At 41.0% G+C, this 20,823-nt stretch overlaps 1 protein-coding gene across 3 annotated transcripts in view; it reads left to right on the forward strand.

Annotated features, from left to right (window-relative positions):
• The first annotated feature begins 889 nt into the window (after positions 1-889).
• fcho2 (FCH and mu domain containing endocytic adaptor 2) overlaps positions 890-20,823 on the forward strand; it is a 178,973-nt gene continuing 159,039 nt past the window's right edge. For 2 of the 3 annotated variants that reach the window (XM_059644794.1, XM_059644795.1), the window contains exon 1: positions 890-1,192. In XM_059644794.1, coding sequence (XP_059500777.1) covers positions 1,166-1,192 — 27 coding nt within the window. In that variant the 5' untranslated portion in view covers positions 890-1,165. The remainder of the gene's footprint in view (positions 1,193-20,823) is intronic. The other variant, XM_059644796.1, reaches the window with a different exon arrangement.

Raw genomic sequence — 20,823 nt, forward strand, 5'->3', positions numbered from 1 at the left:
AGGTGGTTTAGGCTCAATCATGAGCAAATTGTTATTATGTTGCTAACTATACCCAGCATTCTGTGTTTTGGTGACAATTTTTGCTGTAAAGGCCCAGAAAGGCATCATAATAAAAAGTGCCATACATATTCAAGCTCTGTTGCTACTTACCTATCGCTCATAGATGGCAACAGCGGTACGATGTTAAGTTTTTACTCAACGTTTCTAACGAACCTCACGGCATGCTGAATAGCAATGCTAGAAAAACCTAATAAACTTTAAGGAAATTAGAGCTTTTTAAAGAATTTTTTGTTGACTTGACACAAAAACGAAATCCACAGAAACCACACACAAACCACATGACTCACTTTCAAGAAGAACGAGCACACGCATTAACATTGCAACACGCTAATGTAGGCAGTAATAACCTGATAGATGCATTGAGCAACAGGCATCTCACCATAGTGAAACTATGGGCAGCAGCACTGTATTAATAAACTAAAACCAGCTGAACGATATATAATTAGAGCGCGTACAGGAACAAATCAAATGAAGTGGACGAAGGAACACTGCGAATTTCTACTGCCATTCATTCTTCACCATCCTTTCTTTCTCTAACGCAGGACGCTCTGTCAAATCTTGAGTAATTAGATACTCTTCAGTCGGGGACCTGTTAGGTGTGATCAGATGATTTTTGACTCGTGTGTGACAGCCGCTGGGCTGGTGTTATATTTTAGTTTTACACGTTTTTATTTTCCGGAGCTAGTGAATTGGAGAAGGGCGGGGGGGTGATGGAGAAAGAGGTCACATACACACAACGCGCTCTTTTTCCCCACGCCGTCTCATGATTCCCTTTATAATCAGACCGACGCCGCTTCTTGGCGAGCTCCGCGCTCCTCCCGCAGGCGGGGACGCGTGTTGGGCGTGCACGCGCGCCGCGCGGATAGGCTGCTCTGGGGCCGGCTGGACAGTGGCAGTGCCGCTGAAATTTTCCACCCTGCGTCCGGAGGAGCCCCTGTTTTTGGGAGAGGTGGGAAGAAAAACAATATTTCGTTTCCTATAAACAAAGAAAACAAAACGACAGCTAACAGAAGAAATCGTTCCTTTCCTCCCTGTCTCTGTGAAACCGAGAGCAGGCCAACATCTCGGAGGAGGAGGAGGAGGAGCGGGCGACGACGGCTCCAAGATGTCGCAGTTCGTCGATCATTTCTGGGTACGTCGGTTGATTCTCAATTTATTTTCGTTGTTATTATTCGCAGCGAATTAATCATTTGCGCCTGCCGGTTTTCCCCTCAGTCTTGTTTTTTTCTCTCGGGTAAGGGTGGGTCAGAGTGCGGACGAGCCTGGCTATCCGCCAGTTTAGTGTAGCCGGTGGAGGGGGGAGGGGGCTTGACGCGAGTCTCCAGGATCAGGCCTTCCCAGCGCCGGGAGCTTCGGTTAACCAAACCTGCTGGTTGGGGCGGGTTTGCGCCTACTCTCCCCCTGATTGTTCCAGCTCCGCCGGTTATTGAGTTTCAGCTCCCTCGATTGGTTGGAACGGCCGTCCGTCAAGAGTTTCGTTCTTCCGTAAATACGTTAGTGGGAGGGGCGGGAGCCTCTTCCCTCCTTTCTCCTCCCCCCACCAAAAAAATTCAACCTCTCATCCGTGAGGAAATCAACATTACGAACAAAAATTAAACGAGTGCTTTCTTGTTTTGAATTTTATTTTATTGCTAGAGACGACTCACATTGCTGCAAATGGAGTCCCAGGGACGTCCATCTGGAGCTTGGAAACAGCTGCAGTTTTCGGTTCATTCTCCTCAGAATGCGATCGCATCGAACTTCTTTTATCCACTTTGGGGATCAAATTGTATGGTCTGCTGGAGTAGGCTTTGTCAGTGTTTGTTTATTTTTAAACACCTTTCTTTAGGTAGCCGCGCCCTTAGTTCAATTATACAGTTAAAATTTGAGATAGTATTGGTGGCACTTGTGTACAGTTCTCCTGTGTTAGTTAAATTGAGTCAATAAGGTACCAAACTTGTTTCTTAAAAACAAGATCATTCCCGGGATAACTCGCCTTTACTGGCTCCATCCCCGCCTCTTTGACCTGTCTGTCTCCTCTATCCGCCTCCCCATCTCCCCCTATTTATTTCAGAGCCCCCTTGCCCTCACCCATTTCTGAAGAAGGGTCCAGACGGGAAACATAGCTTTCCTGGTCATCTGATGCTGCTTGGCCTGCCGTGTTCATCCAGCTCTACACCTTGTTATCATTCGCGGGATATTTGCGTAGCTGGTTTTGGGACAGCATTTCTTGCTCGTTCCTAATTGTCCTGGAGAAAGTGGTGGTCGTAGAGGTTTTTAAAGCACGGACAGCGGTTGTGTTTTCCGTTGGTCAGTAAACAACCTTGTATTCTAATCGCGTTTTCCAGCGCTTGGCCTGAAGCTTTTTGTGTGCTGTGACGTTTCAAGTAGTCATTGCAAATAAATCTTAAATATTTTGTCTTTACCTTCCCTTTTAAGACAGAGAGTTCCAGATAACCATAACCATCTAAGTGAGGTTTTTTTGTCCAATATTGTTTAAACCCCCTGTTCCTGACCTGAAAACTCTGCGTCCCCCCCCCCCCCCTCCGGCTACTGACGACTGTACTGGCCGACCTGAGAGTTGTTAGATGCTTCAGAATTGCAGTTAGTAAAATATATTAATATAATAATTTACCGTTTTATTCATTGAACTGTGATATGTGTTTCTGTGTCCTGGTTCCCATCTTAAAACTAAACATGCTATCCTGTATCATGGTGTAAAAATTAATAAATCATATTTTAGTTAGAGACAGAGGCGTACTCCTCTGACAATGGTCCCTTAGCTATACAATCCTAATGGGGTGCCTCAGCTGTGTTTATCTCGAGCCTTTGTCAGATCCTGTTTTTGAATATAGCATCCAATTCAACACTGTGTGAACTTCAGGAAGGAAATTTTTCCCTTTAAAATGCTTTACAATGCAGATTCATCAGAATTTCTTGAGTCTAGATTTGTTAACTTTACAAGGATTTGGTAAACCAAATGTGCCTTATATTCTGAATTTAAAAACAGCAGGTCCTGGAGAAACTGAGCGGGTCTTGCAGCATCTGTGGAGAGATGAACACATTTAATGTTTTCAGTCTGATGTGACTTCTTCAGAACTTCGAGCTGCCAGACCTGCTGAGTTTCTCCAGCACTACTACTTAATTTCACGCCTCCTGCAACTGTGTTTTTTGTTGCTTTAATTCGCTAGTGCTCTGTGAGAGCACTGAGGAGTTAAGTTGAATTACTTAAAATGTTTAAAAGACATGATGTCCAAATGGCAGAATTCAGGGGAATTGAGAATGAGGGAACATAATCTTAAAATTAGAGTTAGGCCATATCAAAAGGCAGTCAAGAAATGTTTTCTTCATACATTCTCTCTGCCTGTTGGGCCTGCCAGACTTGGAACAGTTTGATCTTTCAACATGCAATTGATTTCCTTTTATTCTAGAGCAGTATCAACAGCTAAAACAGGTAAATGGAATTAAGCTACAGGTAAGTCATGATCTAATTAGATGGAAGAGCAGACTAGAAGGCCTGAATGGGTTACCCCTGTTCCCAGACTTTAGCAATACTTCAGCAATGTATCTAACACAGCAAATGAGTAAATTTTATTTTGTTTCTTACACCAGCCATTGTGGTTTGGAGTGAGATTGAAGATTAATGTCATATTAGGCCTGCTTTTGACAGTAGACTCATGTCCAGTAAGAATTGGATTCTTCCTCTCTGATGAAGGGTCGAGGCCTGAAACGTCAGCTTTTGTGCTCCTGAGATGCTGCTTGGCCTGCTGTGTTCATCCAGCTCCACACTTTGTTATCTTGGATTCTCCAGCATCTACAGTTCCCATTATCACAAGAATTGGATTCTGACTACTCAAACTTATTTGCATAACACTCTTGTCAGCTATTATCCTGAGATGGATTTCGGTTTAACTCTGATATGAAAGGCCATATCTGCTTTGTCCTACCACGGTTGCTTTGTGTCATTGAACTCTTAGCTGCAGTCCCTTGTCTAATATCGATGACAATATTTAGTTTGATCTGAATTCTGTAGTGGTAGTGGTGCTGAAACATCAGGAATCATCTTCATGTTTGCTATGGTGTATTCTTGAACAGCATTAAATTTGAAATCCATCTGAAAACACTGCTAATGCTAAATCTGGCTGACTGAGAAATCATGCTATGTAATCAATAATATTTTGTTGCTCGATGTTTAGTGTGTAATGTAGGGGACAAAAGAATTAAGGTTATTGGACTTTGATAATCAAAGAAATTGGGTCAGCATTTATCTTTTCTAAAGTGGGAAGCAAGGTTTTGATTAAATATTAATTGAACCTTTGCCCTTTAATGTACCAAAGTATCTAAAGTCTTGCATTTGAATGCTTACCAGATTGATGTTTTGAAATTTGAAAGCCTACATATATTTCATTAGAATCTGTTAGTTTGCTGCATGCCTTGTTTGTACTGTACAAATTGTTTCTGTCGTAAGTCAATTAAAGCAGGTAATGCCTGATTAAAGGCATACAGTATTATTAAATAACCAATGGTTTAGCCTCTTTGTTTTATGTTGGAAACATTTTGGTGTTTTCAGCATTTTGACTGGCATTATAAATAATGGCTGAACATTTCAAATCATTCTAGAATGTCTTGTCATGTGACAGCCATGTGATGGCTACTCACAGCTGATAATGTCTGCATGTTTATGAAATGTGAAAATGACATTGACACTGTCTTTAAAAGTTGCATCAAATTGTGTTTAATCACGTTTTAAGTATTTACAGGCAAAATCTTTAAATTTATGTTTGTGCAAGAACAAATAAAGTAGCAACTAACACTCTGCCATCTCTTTAGTGGCACGATACAACAAATTTTTTGATTTAATTCTAGCAATCAATCTTTATTAGTCTACAACAGAATTAGTGGAGGTGAGGAAGTACTCTTGTAGACGGCTTTGAGAACAATGGTTCCAATGTCTCTTGGTCCTCCAAATGTTATTTTAATACATGTCTCAAATTGTTTGTACCACATCCTAAATTGCTTAGCTTTGCTCAACTTTATCAAATTTATATTAATGTATATTTACATAAACTTGATCTGTTTTTAACCCTGTCCTTGAATTTATCACTTGCTTCTTCAGAATATTTCTGAATTTATCCCCAAAGTCTAGACCATGCTCTTTGGCTGGACAATTCTGGATAAGGTGAACCAGCAGTCACAGTCTTAACTGTCCAGTTCTTACAGAATCCCCAAAACAGTATTTTTCCTGCCTCTAAATAAACAGGTCTATTCCTGTTACTGTGTAGCCATAAATCCTTGAGGTGATTATTTTGTCACAGTTTCTATAGTTGGAAATGGCGTAACCAGTGTGTTAACTAAGATTAAATTAAGTCACCACACCTGTATTGCCCCTTCAACATTTTAGGTTATATCTCTGAAAAAATTATATTGTGACGAATTCAACTCTTATAGAAACACGCATTGCTGGGAATACTTCAGTTCTGGTAGTGTCTGCAGAGAGGAACAATTAACATTTCAGGATGATAATGTTTTAAGGTGATGTCTCTTTATTACTTTATGCTGTCCTGAAGCTGAAGCAAACATGAAGATGATGTCTGATGTTTCAGCACCACTACCACTGCAGAGTTCAGATTAAACTGAATATTGTCATCGATATTAGACAAGGGACTGCAGCTATGAGTTCACTGACACAATGCATGAGGTATTGTTTTTACTTGGAAATGTGGGTTCTAAAGTGAACAGAATCATGTATGGCTGTTTACTTAATTTGTATTTCTATATTATGTTAAGAATGAGAAACATAGTTTTTGTTTTATTTTTGAAATCCTGTGTTATGTCGCATATTATAAAAATTTGTTTACGTGCATTTGAATGAAGCCTTTGTCTCTGAAATGGCCTGCTGTTATGTTTTCCAGGACTAATAAAGTATTCTTAACCACTTGCCTTGCTTTGCTAACTTCAGGGATCTTGAGGACATGCAGTCCAAAGAACCTCTGTTCCTCTACCTGTCTCCATATCTTAATGGTTTTCCCTCCTTGAATGCATTACCTTGCACTGCACTGAACTGAATTCCAATTACCATTTTTCTGCCATTCTGAGCAGTCCATAAATATCGTCCTGCAGTCGACTTTCCCTCACTGAGCCACAGAACCAGTTTTTGTACTGTTAGAAGACTTCTTAATCGTGCCCAACATTTATGGTTTAAATTACTCGTTGAAGACCAGAAAAACAATGACCCCTGCAGTATGAGAGTTGGTGTAAAAGCAATGTCACAGAACTTGAATTTACTTGAAGAAATGAGTCAGTGTGGATCTTGCTTCTGGGATTGCAGGCTTAGTTAAAGATTTATTATAGTTTTTTTGAAGTTATTACAGTCATTATATTTTACTAATAAGATTTTTATTCATTTTGTTTCATTAACATTTTTGAAAAAAAACACTTTTTTAACTGACTTTTAAACAAGCTTTTTAGGGTCTACAATGAACTGCTGAGTTTTTTTATTCTAAATTCAGAAGTTCAAGTGTATGTGTTTTAGACGGTTTCTTTCACATTGCAAAGTTTTTTTTTGAAAAGCCGAATAGTTTCCTTTTAAAATAAGGGGTTGTGTTTTCATCTGGGAGAGTTTTTCACGTGGTCAGCTCTGGAGAAGATTTCTTTTTCTTCGAGGAATTTATTGAAGAGGAGTCTTTTTTTAAAATTCAGTTAAATAGTTGGTTTTAATTCAAGTGTTGTACGTTTAACATTTTTAATTTTTTTCCATGTTAAGATTATTTTCTGTAGGTAGTTTATTTTACATACAAGGTGTTATTGAAACATGCTTTCTTTAGGCTTAGTGCTATCAAAGGCATGTCAGGTACAGAGTGAGATGGCTGGTAGATTTAGAAAAGTTATTACTCTGCAGAATCAAATAGGTGACTGTCGGGAAGGGTAAGAAGGTGGCTCAAAAGTCTCCAATGGTTATTCGTTTATCCAAATAGATATTCAGTCTTTGGAAATGTAGAAGGGGATAGTCTCTCTGAGGAAAATGGAAGGGGCAGCCAGTTATTGGACATGTGGCATGATTCTTGCGTTGGGCAGCGGTTGACGAGATTTAGTGGAGCTATTGTTACAGGGGACTCACCTGTAAGGGGCATAGACTGGAGATGCTGTGGCAGTGAGCGTAAGTTTAGGATGGTTTGTTGCTTTCCTGCTATTAGGATTAAGGACCTCTGCAAATATTTCAAGCATATTGTTAAAAGGGAGATTTGAGAAGCTAGAAATTATTGTACACGTAGCTAAGAATGACGTTTTTAGGGAAAAGGTTAATGTAGTATAGAGTGAATTTGAGAGGTTAGGTAGAAGATGGAAAAAAATACAGTAGTAATTTCTGGTTTACTCCCAATTTCAAATTCAAACAAGGGCTGGAACAAAAGGTTAAAGGAGATAAATCAGTGGCTGAAGAGCAGGTGTATTGTTCAGGGATTCAAGATTTTTGGAGAATTGGTGTGTCTTTTGCAATAGAAAAGACCTGTTTGAAAACGATGCGTCTAATCTAAACTGGAAGGGTATCAATATCTTAGCAAGGAGATTTGCTCATTCCATTAAGGGAGACTTGATACTGATTGAGAGATTTGGTTAGGTGTTCATTGTCACATGTACTGAAATACAGTGAAAAACATTGTTTACGAGCAGTACAAGCAGATCACTGCAAGCAAAGGATGTACATTAACAAAAGACTTAGAGGCATTCGGGTTAACCGGAAGGCAAAGTACAGGGCTAATGGTAAGATTCTTAGCAGTGTAGATGAGCAGAGAGATCTCTGTGTCCATGTACACAGATCCTTGAAAGTTGCCACCCAGCTTGACGGCTGTTAAGAAGGCATACAGTGTTTTAGCTTTTATTAATAGAGGGATCGAGTTCCGGAACCAAGAGGTTATGCTGCAGCTGTACAAACTCTGGTGTGGCCGCACTTGGAGTATTGTGTACAGTTCTGGTCACCGCATTATAAGAAGGATGTGGAAGCTTTGGAAAGGGTGCAGAAGAAATTTACTAGGATGTTGCCTGGTATGGAGGGAAGGTCTTACGAGGAAATGCTGAGGGACTTGAGGCTGTTTTCATTGGAGAGAAGAAAGTTGAGAGGTGACTTAATTGAAACATATAAAATAATCAGAGGGTTAGATTGGGTGGATAGGGACAGCCTTTTTCCTAGGATGGTGATGGCAAGCATGAGGGGGCATAGCTTTAAATTGAGGGGTGAAAGATATAGGACAGATGTCAGAGGTAGTTTCTTTACTCAGAGAGTAGTAAGGGAATGGAACGCTTTGCCTGCAACGGTAGTAGATTTGCCAACTTTAGGTACATTTAAGTCGTCATCGGACAAGCATATGGACGTACATGGAATAGTGTAGGTTAGATGGGCTCGAGATCGGTATGACAGGTCGGCACAACATTGAGGGCCAAAGGGCCTGTACTGTGCTGTAATGTTCTAAGTTCTATTTGCAGGTTACATTATTTGAAGCTAGAATCTGTTCAGTCTGATAATGGCCAGAAAGAAGCTGTCCCTGAACCTACTTGTGCACATGCTCGGGCTTCTGTATCTTCTGCCTAACTAAAGAGGTTGTAGCAGGTCGTTACCAGGGTGCACTGGGTCTTTGATGATATTGGCTGCCTTTCTGTGGCAGTGAGCCGTGCAAATAGAGTCCATGGTTGGAAGATTGGCTTCCGTGATGGCTTGGCTGTGCACACAACCTTCTATAGTTTCTAGCAATCCTGGGCAGAGCAGTTGCCATACCAGGCCGTTATGAACCTGGACTGTACGCTTTCAATGATGCATCTATAGAAGTTGGTGAGGAACCTTATGGATTTTCCAAATTTCCTGAGCCACCTGAGGAGGAAGTGGCGTTGTTGTGCCTTGTTGACTGTTGCATCTGCGTGGGAAATCTAGGAAAGGTCATAGGTTACTGTCCCTCCAAGAAACTTGATGCTGTTCACCCTCTCAACCTCGGTTTTGTTGATGTAGATGGGGGCATGTTCTTCTCCCTTCTTTCTGAAGTCAACGATCAGTTCCTTAGCTTTGCCCACATTGAGAGACATTGTTTTCATTGCACTTTGTCACCATGCCTTCTGTCTCCCTTCTGTACTTTGACTTGTCGTTGTTAGATATCAGACCCACAATGGTAGTGTTGTTATCAAACTTGTAGATGGTGTTAATTTGGAATTTGGGAACACAGTCACAGGTTTACAGGGAGTATGACACATCTTTTAGCATGGGGTGGTGGAGGTGGGGGGGTGTTCCAGTGTTGTGTTTTTGTGGAGGAGGTGCTGTTACTGATCCTCGCTGCTGCCTAATGGGTCAGAAACCTGAGCATCCAATCGCTGAGGGGGGCGTTGAGACCAAGGTCAAGCAGTTTTGAGATCAGTCTAGAGGGGATAATGGTGTTGAAGGTGGAGCTCTGGTCACTGATCAGGAGTCTATAGAGGAATTCTAAATAGTGGTGTAAACAGAATGATTGGGGAACGCTCTGAGTGTGAGGAGAGCATGTCAATTACAAAAGAAAGATGAGAGAATCAGAGTATGTAGTAACTCTGAAGAACTAAATTGCATTTATCTCAATGCAAAGGGTCTTACAAGTAAGATTGATGAACTCGGCATGTTTCAGAACATGGGATTGGGACATCATAGTTATTCTAGAAACTTGGCTGAGAGATGGACAAGACTGGAAGCTCAATGTTCCAGGTTTTAGATGCTATAGGAAGGATAGAAAAGGAGGCAAGAAAGGAGAAGTTTGATGTTTTTGATTTAGGAATACATTACTGCTGTAACTAGGGAAGATATTTCTGAAAAATCTTCCAGTGAAAAGATAAGTGTAGAAATTATAAATAAGAAAGGAAAGATCATTTTGATGAGATCGTATTATAGACCCCCCCCCCCCCCATAGTAAGAGAGAAATTGAGAAACAAGTATGTAAGGAGATCTCGGATATATGTATGCGTAATAAGATTGTAATAATGGGGGTTTGAATCTCACTGTAGCAGATGGTGAAACTTGAACGTTTTTCAAAATATCTGAAATAAAATACGAACCTAATGGTGACCATATAACCACTGTCAGTTGTGGTTGACTCTTAACTACATCGGGGCCATTGAAAATGGGCAATAAATGCTAATCTATCCAATGAATAAGTAAGGGTTATGTTGATATAGTCTGCAGGTATTTATTCTATCCCTTTCTCATTATTTTGTAATATTGTATAATATCAGCAGAACTCCAGTATTCTGACATCATGCCTGTTGCCAGAGAAGATTGGAATAAAATGGTTTGAACTTTTATTGTTTCTTCCAGTCTTCCTTTATTAGCCTGGGATGCATTTTGTAAGGGCTCAAGGAATCATTACTTTCAAAGGTTGTTTCAAACCTTTTGATGTTCTCTCTTTTTTTTAAACTGGTTATCCTATCCCACAATTTCACATTCCTCCAAATTAAGATGTTGGCATTGTCTTAGAAACAATGTAATCTCCTTCCAAATTCAAACCCCCATTAAATTTCCGGCACCACCTAAGATTACCTTGAAGCTTGCTCCTTCGCAGTCACTCTCCTTGCCTGAAGTGTGGTGACCCTCAGGTTAAATCACCACCAGTCATTTGTAATCAGACTCCCCTTATTTATATAATTTCTCTTTATATGTGTATAAAACATGTTTGGAGACCTTTTTTTTTTAGCTTACTGATTTTTTTTTTATCATGCTTCCTCTTTTCTGATTTGCTTTTTAATTTCACCCCTGCGTTCCTGTTTGCAGGTGGGTTGCATCTTATGTTGAGTGTCCCAAATTATTTTTAGTACCAAAAATTGGTCTTTAATACATTCAAATTTAAACAAAAATCACCTTAATTGGATGAATTAAGCTTATTTGGTATGTAACGTTACTCATTTGAAATTTTTTTTTCAGATACCCCAAACCTTTGGCTGAATAACACGTTTAATAATGTTACTGTTACATCAAAAGCTACTTTCTTCTGTAAGAATTATTACGTTGTACTTATACAGGCCTGTGGAATTAACAGATGCCACATGCTGTCATGTGCTGTTCAGTTAAATTTAAATTTAAATTTATAATAATTGGTTAAAATGACTGAATAGTTTCACCATGTGGAATAGCAATATGATTGGTGGTCTGTGTTGGCCAATAGTTTGCAGATTGATATGCAGCATTTCATCTCAAAGCTGATGGAACAGGGTTTGGCTGTGAATCCTGTTACTGCCAAATATTTCACTCAAATAGTCCTCATCACAGACAGTCTTGTTCCTTTGCCTCTTTATCTTCATGATCTACTTATCTAATTTGACCTTGACAATTAGCTTGTTCCTCAACTTCTACAAGATGATTACCTCAGCCTGCGGAGAAATACACGTTTCTTTTGCTGTGGTATAACTTTCTTAACATTTAATCCTGTATTTACAGTCTCGCAACTACTGAAATGTCTGCTTTGGTCTATGTTCATTTTTTTTTGTTGTCACATGTACCAAGATAGGGTGAAATGTGTTGCTTTGCATGCTGTAAAGGCAAATTGTATCATACAAAGTGCATCAGGCAACTGAATGGATGCAGGGTACAGTGTTACAACTGCAGAGAAGGTACACAGAGAGAGAGATCACCATTAACTTTTGAGAGGTCCGTTCAAAAGCTTGTGATAATAGTGAGGAAGAAGCTGTTCTTGAATCTGTTTGTTCATGTGTTCAAGCTTTTATATCTTCTGCCGGGTGGAAGAGAGTCTGACTGGAGTGGTAGGGAACTTTGTTTACGTTGGTTGCTTTCCTGAGGCTGCAAGAAGTATAGATGGAGTTTCTGGATGGAAGGTTGGACTGTGTGATGGATTAGGCTATAGTAGTTTCTTGTGGTCTTGGAAAGAGCAGTTGCCATGCCACACAGTGATGCATTTAGACAGGATGTTTTCTATTGTGCATCTATAAATATTAATAAGTCTTTGTGGACATGCCAAATTTTCATTGCCTCTGCTTCCTAAAAGAGGCTTTGTTGTGCTTTCTTGGGTGTTGATTTGATGTGGATGGACCAGGACACATTGTTGATTATCACTCCCAGGAACTTGAAGCCCTGGACCATCTCCACTTAGCACCGTTTGATGCCAATGGATGTGCCCTCCACTCCATTTCCTGAAGTCAATGATCAGCTGTTTTATTTTGCTGATGCTGATTTCAGATTTTCGTCTTTACACTCCGCAGCTAAACACTCAACCGCTTTCCTATACTATGTCTTGTCGTTGTTTGCGATCTGACATACAATCGTGGTACCATCAGCAAATCTGTGAATGGAGCTGGTATGGAATTGATCTGCAAAGTCACAAGTGTATAAGGAGTATAGTAGGGGGATGAGTACACAGCCTTGTGGAGCATGTTGAGGATTATCTTTGAAGAGGTGTTTGCAGTCTGTGGGTTGGGAAGTCTGGGATCTGGTTAGAGTGGGGAGCTGAGACCTGGTTGAGGAAGTTCGGAGATGAGTTTGTTCGAAATCGATCATGATTTTGAAGTTGGAGCTGTAGTTGATAAGTAAGGGTTTGACATAGGTATCCTTTGGGGATGAGTATAAGGCCAGGGGGATGGCATCTGCCAAGGACCTTTTGTACCAATAGGTGAATTACAAAGGATCAGAGCAATCTAGTAGTTCTTCCACCTTTCAAAATTTTAAACACCTTACAACTTTTAATCAAAGAGCTCCAATATTCAGGCCTTATCAAAGGTTTTTGTGAATATTTCCTGATACCATGCAGCATCACGGTGAATCTGCACTTTCTGCTCTCTGAGACCTGAATATCCCTCTCTCGGTGTGGAACCCTATACTGCAGTGCTGCTGAGATTTTTAAGGTTTGTTTAGCTGCATTAACCTTTTGCCCCCTTTACTCTAGATTTCTTGTGGTGAAATCTGGACTTACATTAGTGATTTTATAAACAGCCATTAGTCCATGGTTCTGTTTCTAATTTATTGTGAACATTTATTCTCCAAACTTGTTGCTGTTCCACGGCACTGAGCCTGTTTTAATGGACAAAGTTTTCCTGATAGCATAGTTGCAGTTATTTCATGATATGATGAATGCCAAATACGTTTAACAAAACATCTCTCTGGCACCGAAAATTAACTATTACTGTTACACTCCTCTATACTTAGTGCTATTTTTTTCCCCTCACTTTTTATTTCTGTATCTGATCTAACATTGAATTCATCCAGACAAGTTTACGCTTTTTAGCCCTTGGCTGTTAATTCCACAATCTTTAAAATTTTGCACAGTTGCTTTTCTGGTTCACTTAAGTTTTAGACTCTGTTCTTTTCCCCAGTAATATCATTGTCAGCTTTGAGTTTTCGTAACTTTCCATCCAATTATGGAATGCCTAACTAATGTAAGACTTCAAAACCTAGAACGTAATTTTTAAGGGTCTTAACAGTTTCTGTCTTGAACTCCTTCATATTATCTAGGGTGTGTGTCATCTGGATCCCATTGTCTTATAACTTGAATTTTCAAAAATATCCCTTTTATCATATAACTTTTATAATATAACTTAATTGTCTTAGTCCAATGTAGTATTCAGTTTCTTATCAATGTAAAGCATTTATTAGAACATGTCTTGATGGATTTTGATAATCTTCTGCAAATTTACAGTTCTCCAGGGCTTCCCAACTCACTTGCAGCGACTCTCTCTTTTTCAATGATATAGTTGCATGTTTTTAGACGCTCATTGATGAGTGATTCTGACTGAGCATCTGCTTTGAATGTGACCTTTTATCCTGTGTTCAGCCTGCTTTTAGCTTTGTTATTACGTTTAATGAAACTGACTAATAACATGACATGCTGGGCTTTCTAAACAGGCAGAGAGAAAATTAAAATAAGCTTAAAACACCTATTTGAGCCAGCTCAAGTATTGTATCTAATTACAAATAGTGCACTTGGGGAAGAATGTGAAGACTTTGGAACGGGTACAAAGGATGATTCAATGTATAAGGTATTGGAATTATGTGGAGATACTGGAGAACAGAAGACTGGAAGGTGGCTAATGTGACATTATTTAAGAAAGGTGCTAAGGAAAAGCCAGGGAACCTGACAGCAGTGATGGGTAAGTTGTTGGAGGGCATTCTGAGGGACAGAATACACATGTATTTGGAAAAGCATGGACCTTCAGAGACAGTCAACATGATTTTGTGCGTGAGAAAGTGTCTCATAACTTGAGTTTTTTTTTTGAAGAAGTGATGACGAAAATTGATGAAAGCAGAGCAGTGGATGTTGTCTTTATGGCCTTCAGCAAGGAGTTTAACGTGGTTCCACATGGTTGACTGATTAGCAAGGTTTTATCACATGGAATTCAGGGAGACCTTGCCATTTAGGTACAAAATTGGCTTGAGATGGTGATGGTGGAGGATTCCCTTTTGAAATGGAGGCCTGTGACCAGTTGTGTGCTGCAAGGGTCGGTCTTGGGTACACTGCTTTTTGTCATTTACATAAATGATTCAGGTGTGAACGTAGGAGGAATGGTTAGTAAGTTTGCACATGACGCCAAAATTGGTGTTGTAGTGGATAGTGAAGAATGTTACCTCAGTACAACAAGATCTTGATCAGATGTGCCAGTGGACTGAGTAGTGGCAAATAGAGTTTAATTTAAACAAATGTAAGGTATTGCATCATGGAAAGGCACATCGGAGCAGAATAAATGGTAGGGTCCTGGGGTAGTGTTGCTGAACAGAGACCTTGGAGAGATGGTTCAAAGTTCCTTGAGGGTGAGTTGCAGGTAGAGAAGGTAGTAAAGAAGGCATTTAGTACACTTGCCTTTATTGGCCATTGCATTGAATGTAGGAGTTGGGAGGTCATGTTGCGGCTGTACAAGGCATTTTGTGAGGCCACTCTTGAAATACTGTGTTCAGTTCTATTCTCCCTACTATAGGAGAGATGTTGTTAAACTTGAAATGTTTCAGAAAAGATTGACAAAGATATTTCTGGGTTTGAGTTACGGGTTGGGGCTATTTTCCCTAGAGTGGAGGCTGAGGGGTGACATTATAGACTTTATAAAATCATGAGGAGCATAGATAGGGTGAATAGCTCGGGCCTTTTTCCCAGGCAGGGGAGTCCAAAACTAATGGATGTAGGTTTAAGGGGAGAGAGGAAAGATTTAAAATGGTTCTAAAGGGCAACTTTTTCTTTGAGCATGGTGGTGTGTGTATAGAAGGAGCAATCCGGAGGAAGCAACGGAGGCTGGTGCAATTACAGAAGGCATCTGGATGGGTATATGAATAGGAAGAGTTTAGAAGGATATGGGCTAAATGTTGGCAAATGTGACTAGATTAATTTAGGATATTTGGCCAGCATGGACTAGGTGGACAAAGGGGTCTGTTTCTGCATTGTACAACACTGACTCTAAGATGGTGTAGGGGTGCCAGTGATGGACAGGGGTGAACAAAAAGGTCAAAAATCACATGATACCAGGTTATAGTCCGACAAGTTTATTTGAAAATACTACCTTTCAAAGCTCTGCTTCTTCAAGTGTAACGTGGAAGAGGAAATATACTGATACAGAATTTATAAGCAGAAAGGCAACAACCCTGAAAATGGCTTGCTGAGCGCCTCCTGTTTAATCTTTAATCAGTTAGAAAGGAGACACAGGTTTCTGTTGATTTTAAAATGCAAATATCCGAATTTCATTCCAGTCATTACAAGAAAGATGTGGAAGCATTGGAAAGGGTGCAGAGGAGATTTTACCAGGATGTTGCCTGGAATGGAGAGAAGGTCTTGCGAGGAAAGGTTGAGAGAGGTTGGGCTTTTCTCTTTAGAATGGCAAAGGATGAGAAGTGACTTGATAGAGGTGTGCAGAATGATCAGAGGTACAGATAGAATAGACAGCCAGAGACTTTTTCTTAGGGTGGAGGTAACTTTTACGAGGGGACATAGTTTTAAAGTGAAAGGAGATAGATATTGGGGAGATGTCCGAGGTAGGGGTGTGGACTGCATGGCTGAAGAGGGCAGTGGATTTGGCCTTTAAGTGGCTATTAGATAGGCATATTGTTGATAGTATAAGGTAGGGGTGGAGGTTAGATAGGCCTTGGGTTTCAGGTAAAAGTTTGGCATAACATCGTGGACTGAAGGTCCTGTACTGTGCTCTACTTTTCTATGTTCTATTTCCCCGAGATGATTAGAGGCTTTCTCGGTGACATCTCCAGTCAGACAAAATGTTCGCGCACGCACACGTCTTCCCGCAACGTTGGGGACCTTATGGCACACCCCGGAGGCCGAATGCCCTTGACCTGTGAAACGCTCCTGCACCGGGAGGGAACATGCCTGTCCGGTGATTGTTGTATGGTGTCCATTCATCTGCTGTCATTGTATCTGCATGGTCTCACCAACATACCATGCCTTGGGACATCCTTGCCCACAGCTTATGAGGTGGACAGCATTGGCCGAGTCAGACGAGTATCTGCTGCGCATGTGGTAGGTAGTGTTCCTGCATGTGGTGGTGGTATCCATGTTGATGATCTGACATGTCTTGCAGAGGTTGCCATAGCAGGATTGTGTGGTGTTGTGGTCGATGCTGCCCTGAAGGCTGGGTAATTTGCTATGAACACTGATCTGTTTAAGGTTTGGTGGTTGTTTTGGAAGCGTAGAGAAGGTTGTGGTGAGGTGCTCATTGTCATTGTCATTGATAACGTGTTGAAGGCTGCAAAGTACATGGTGTAGCTTCTCCACTCTGGGAAAGTACTGGATGATATCAGTTATATCCCAGAAGCTGGGGGTTCTTTGTACAATGGGTTTCAAGATGCTCTTGACGTATCCAGAGAGGTTCTCTCACAGGGTCCCATTGCCTGATACAATAGGACATCCAGCTGTGGTGGCTTTGTGAATCTTCGGAAGGCAGTAGAACTCCCCCATACCAGAGAACTAGACAGGATAATGGTGAGTAGGGTGCTCTGAAGGACTGAATCAAAAGTCTTGATCAGTCTGTTGAGTTCATGGGAACAACCAGGTACACTACAGATAACTACATGCTGATCCAACCAGAGAACACACCCATGAACTCGATTAGACTGATCAAGACTATTGATTCAGTCTTCCAGAGTACCTTGCATACTCTCTTACCTGGGCACTTCTCTTGTAGGGGACTTCTACTGCCTTCTGAAGATTCACAAAGCCAACACAACTGACGTCCTATTGTATCAGGCAATGAGACCCTGTGTGAGAACCTCCTCTGGCTATGTCAGCGGCATCTTGGAAACGCATTGTAGACAGTACAGATTTCCGACAAAAACTCAGCACCCACGGACCAGTCGAACCAGGAACACTCCTTGTCGCAGACATTTCAGCATTCTACACTAGTATTCCCCATGATGATAACATAGCTGTAACAGCATCAGTACTCGGTACCGCCAACTGTTACTTCACAGATGCCATCTTATAACTCGTTCACTTCATCCTCGGCCACAACGTCGTCACCTTTGACAACCAGTTCTTCATTCAGACACATGGAACAGCTGTGAGGATCAATTTGTACCCATTATGCATCATTTTCTTTCATGCACAAGTTCGAACATAACTTCTTTGCAGAGGAACTTCGACCAACTCTATACACGAGTTTCATTGACAACATTTTCTTCCTTTGGACTCGTGGTGAACAATCACTGCAACAACTTACACAGTAATATGAGCAAGTTTCATTCCACCATCAGAGTTACCATGAACTATGCTTTAGAATCAGTCTTATTCTTGAATACCTGCATCTTCGTCGAGGACAGACACCTCAGCACTTCACCTCAGCCAGCCTACGGATAACCTCACGATGCTATATTTCTCTAGTTTCCACCCTAAACAGGGTGAAAAAGCACCCCCCCCGCCAAAAAATGGTGAACCCTATGCATACTCAGGATCTGCTCAGATGAAGGGGAACGTAACAGACACCAAAGGTCTTTGAAGGACACCCTCCTAAGAATGGGATACGATTTTCAGTTCATCTATTGCAAGTTCCAAAGTGCCGCAGTGAAAAACTGTAATTGAGGCATACATGGGAGACAACCTTTTGTCATCCCGTACTTCACCAAGCAGAGAAATTACATCATGTTCTTTGCAGCCTTCAACATATTATTGATGACAGTGAGCACCTTGCCACGATCTTCCCTATGCCTCCACTTCTTCCCTTCAAACAGCCACTAAATCTTGGACTGTTGTTGGCAGCAAACTACCCAGCCTTCAGGGCAATAATGACCACGATGTCACACAATCCCGTCGTGACAGTCTCTGCAGGACATGTCAGAATGTTGACATGGATACCACCATCCACCACGTGCACGGCAGCTATTTGTGTGACTCGGTCAACATTTTCTATCTCGTACACTGCAAGTAAGGATGCCCGACGGTTGGTGTATTGGTGAGACCATGTGGATGCTACGACAATGGATGAATGGACGCTGCGTAACAATCACCAGACAGGGGTGTTCCCTCCCAGTGAGGCAACACTTCAGCAGTCAAGGGCATTCAGCCTCCGGACTTCAAGTGAGCATCTTCCAATGTGGACTTTGCTGTGTTTCTCAGCGCAAAATCTCTGAGCAGATTCTGATAGCCAAGTTCCATACACATGAGGATGGAGTGAACCATGATCTTGTGCTACAAGTGACCCTGCTACACTGTATACGAGCACGCATGCATGCACTCACTTCCAAACCCCCACCCCCCGTCCCATATCTCCCTGTGTCTGGTGCTTGTACTCGCATTCATTTGTTCTTATGAGGTGAATTTCATTCAGTTCTATCTTGTTCAGGAAAAAAAACCCAGCTTGACTCCAGGTTAAAACACAAACTAATTTTAAACAAGTCCCGATACTAAAATGCAATGTCTGACTTGAGATGTCACCTTGTGTATAGATTGATAAAACCCTTTATTATCTCAGTGCCCTGACTTAAAATGCAAATCCAGAATTTCTTTCAATCAGTAGAAACCTTTGTCTCCTTTTCTAACTGATTAATAGTTGAACAGGAGGTGGTCAGGGAGCCATGTTTAGGGTTGTTACTTTTTTTTTGGCTGATAAATTCTGTCGGTATACCTCTTCCACATTACACCTGAGGGAACAGCAGAGCTCCAAAAGCTAGTGTTTTCAAATAAGGCTGTTGGACTATAACCTGGCGTCGTGTGATTCTAAGATGGGGTTATTCTCCTTTTTAAAACAGAGGAGATGAGATAGAGATAATAGGAACTGCAGATGCTGGAGAGTCCAAGATAACAAAGTGTGAAGCTGGATGAACTGACCTTAGCTTTTGTGCTCCTGAGATGCTGCTTGGCCTGCTGTGTTCATCCAGCTTCACACACTTTTTTATCGGGGATAAGATAGAAATGCTTAACATCATAAAAGATTTTTGACAGCTTTAAAAGAAGTGAAATTATTGAAGCATTGATAACCAAAGGTAGATTTAAGGTATGCGTGGAGAGTCAGAAGTATTTGTTTTTCGGTAACTTTTTAGAATTTGGAATGATTTTCTGACTTTGGATACAGATTTAATGGTAGCAGTTTTATAAGGAAATTGCATAAATGCTTGAGGGATATGGGGACACAGTGGAGAAGTGGCTGTAACTCTTCATAAATGCCATTACTTCCAGGTTGGGTTGAATCGCCTCCTTGTTTACTATGCTGTTCTATTCTAACTGGGTTTTTTTTTGTTTAATGAAATATGTATAGACCATAAGACGTAGGACCATAAGTTTGGCCCATCATGGCTGCTCCACCATTCAGTGAGATCTTGGTTGATCTGATGATCCTTCATTCCACATTCTTTCCTTTTCCCCATTCTCTTAATGATTTTTTTTCTAAAAATCTGTCTGTAAATAATTAACTAAGCCTCATCAGCCCTCTGCAGTAAAGAATTCCCAAATTCATTGTTCTCTGGGAGAAAACAAATTCTTAAATGGGTGACCCTCTACTCTGAAACACATTTCTCTGATCCTGAATTCTTTCACAATTGAAAGCGATCTATCCTGTTAAGCCCTTTAAGAGTTTAATATGTATCGGTGAAGTCACCTGTCACTTCCAAGCTTGAGTGAGTACAGGCCCAGCCTACACAACCTCTCCAATTAAGAAAATTCTTTGATACTTGGGATCAACCTCATGAGCTTTCTTTGGTCTGCTTCCAATACTACACTACTTCTCTTTGGATAAGGGGATCAAAACCATTACAGTATTTTAGATGTGGACTAATTAGTGCCCTCATTGTTTTAACATGACTTCCCCATTTTTATCATCGAATCCCTACAGTGTGGAAACAGGCCCTTAGGCCCAACAAGTCCACATTGACCCTCCGAGCATCCCCTATAGCCCACCTAATCTGCACATCCCTGAGCACTACGGGCACTTTAGCATGGCCAATCCACCTAGCCAGCATATCTTTGGACCGTGGGAGGAAACAGGAGCACCTGGAGGAAACCCACGCAGATACGGGGGGGGCGACGTGCAGACGTCACATAGATAGTCACCTGAGAGTGGAATCAAACCCAGGTTTCTGACGCTGTGAGGCAGCAGTGCTAACCACTGAGCCTTGTTCTACTCCTTTTGAAGTAAAGACCTTTTCCTATCACCCAGTGAACTTTTTGTATGCTAGTTTCTTTTTGTGATTTTATGCATGCAGAACCCTCAAATCCTTCTGTGTGACAGCTTTCTACACTTAGTTGTATATTTTTAAAATGAGAAACATACATTTTACTGAGGAAAAACAGTATAGTTGTATGTTTTCACGTTTTTCCACATTTAGACTACACCTGCCAAATTTTTGCCTACTCAATTAAC

The sequence above is a fragment of the Stegostoma tigrinum genome, chromosome 3 (genome assembly GCF_030684315.1).
Source record: "Stegostoma tigrinum isolate sSteTig4 chromosome 3, sSteTig4.hap1, whole genome shotgun sequence".
NCBI classification, from domain to species: domain Eukaryota; kingdom Metazoa; phylum Chordata; class Chondrichthyes; order Orectolobiformes; family Stegostomatidae; genus Stegostoma; species Stegostoma tigrinum.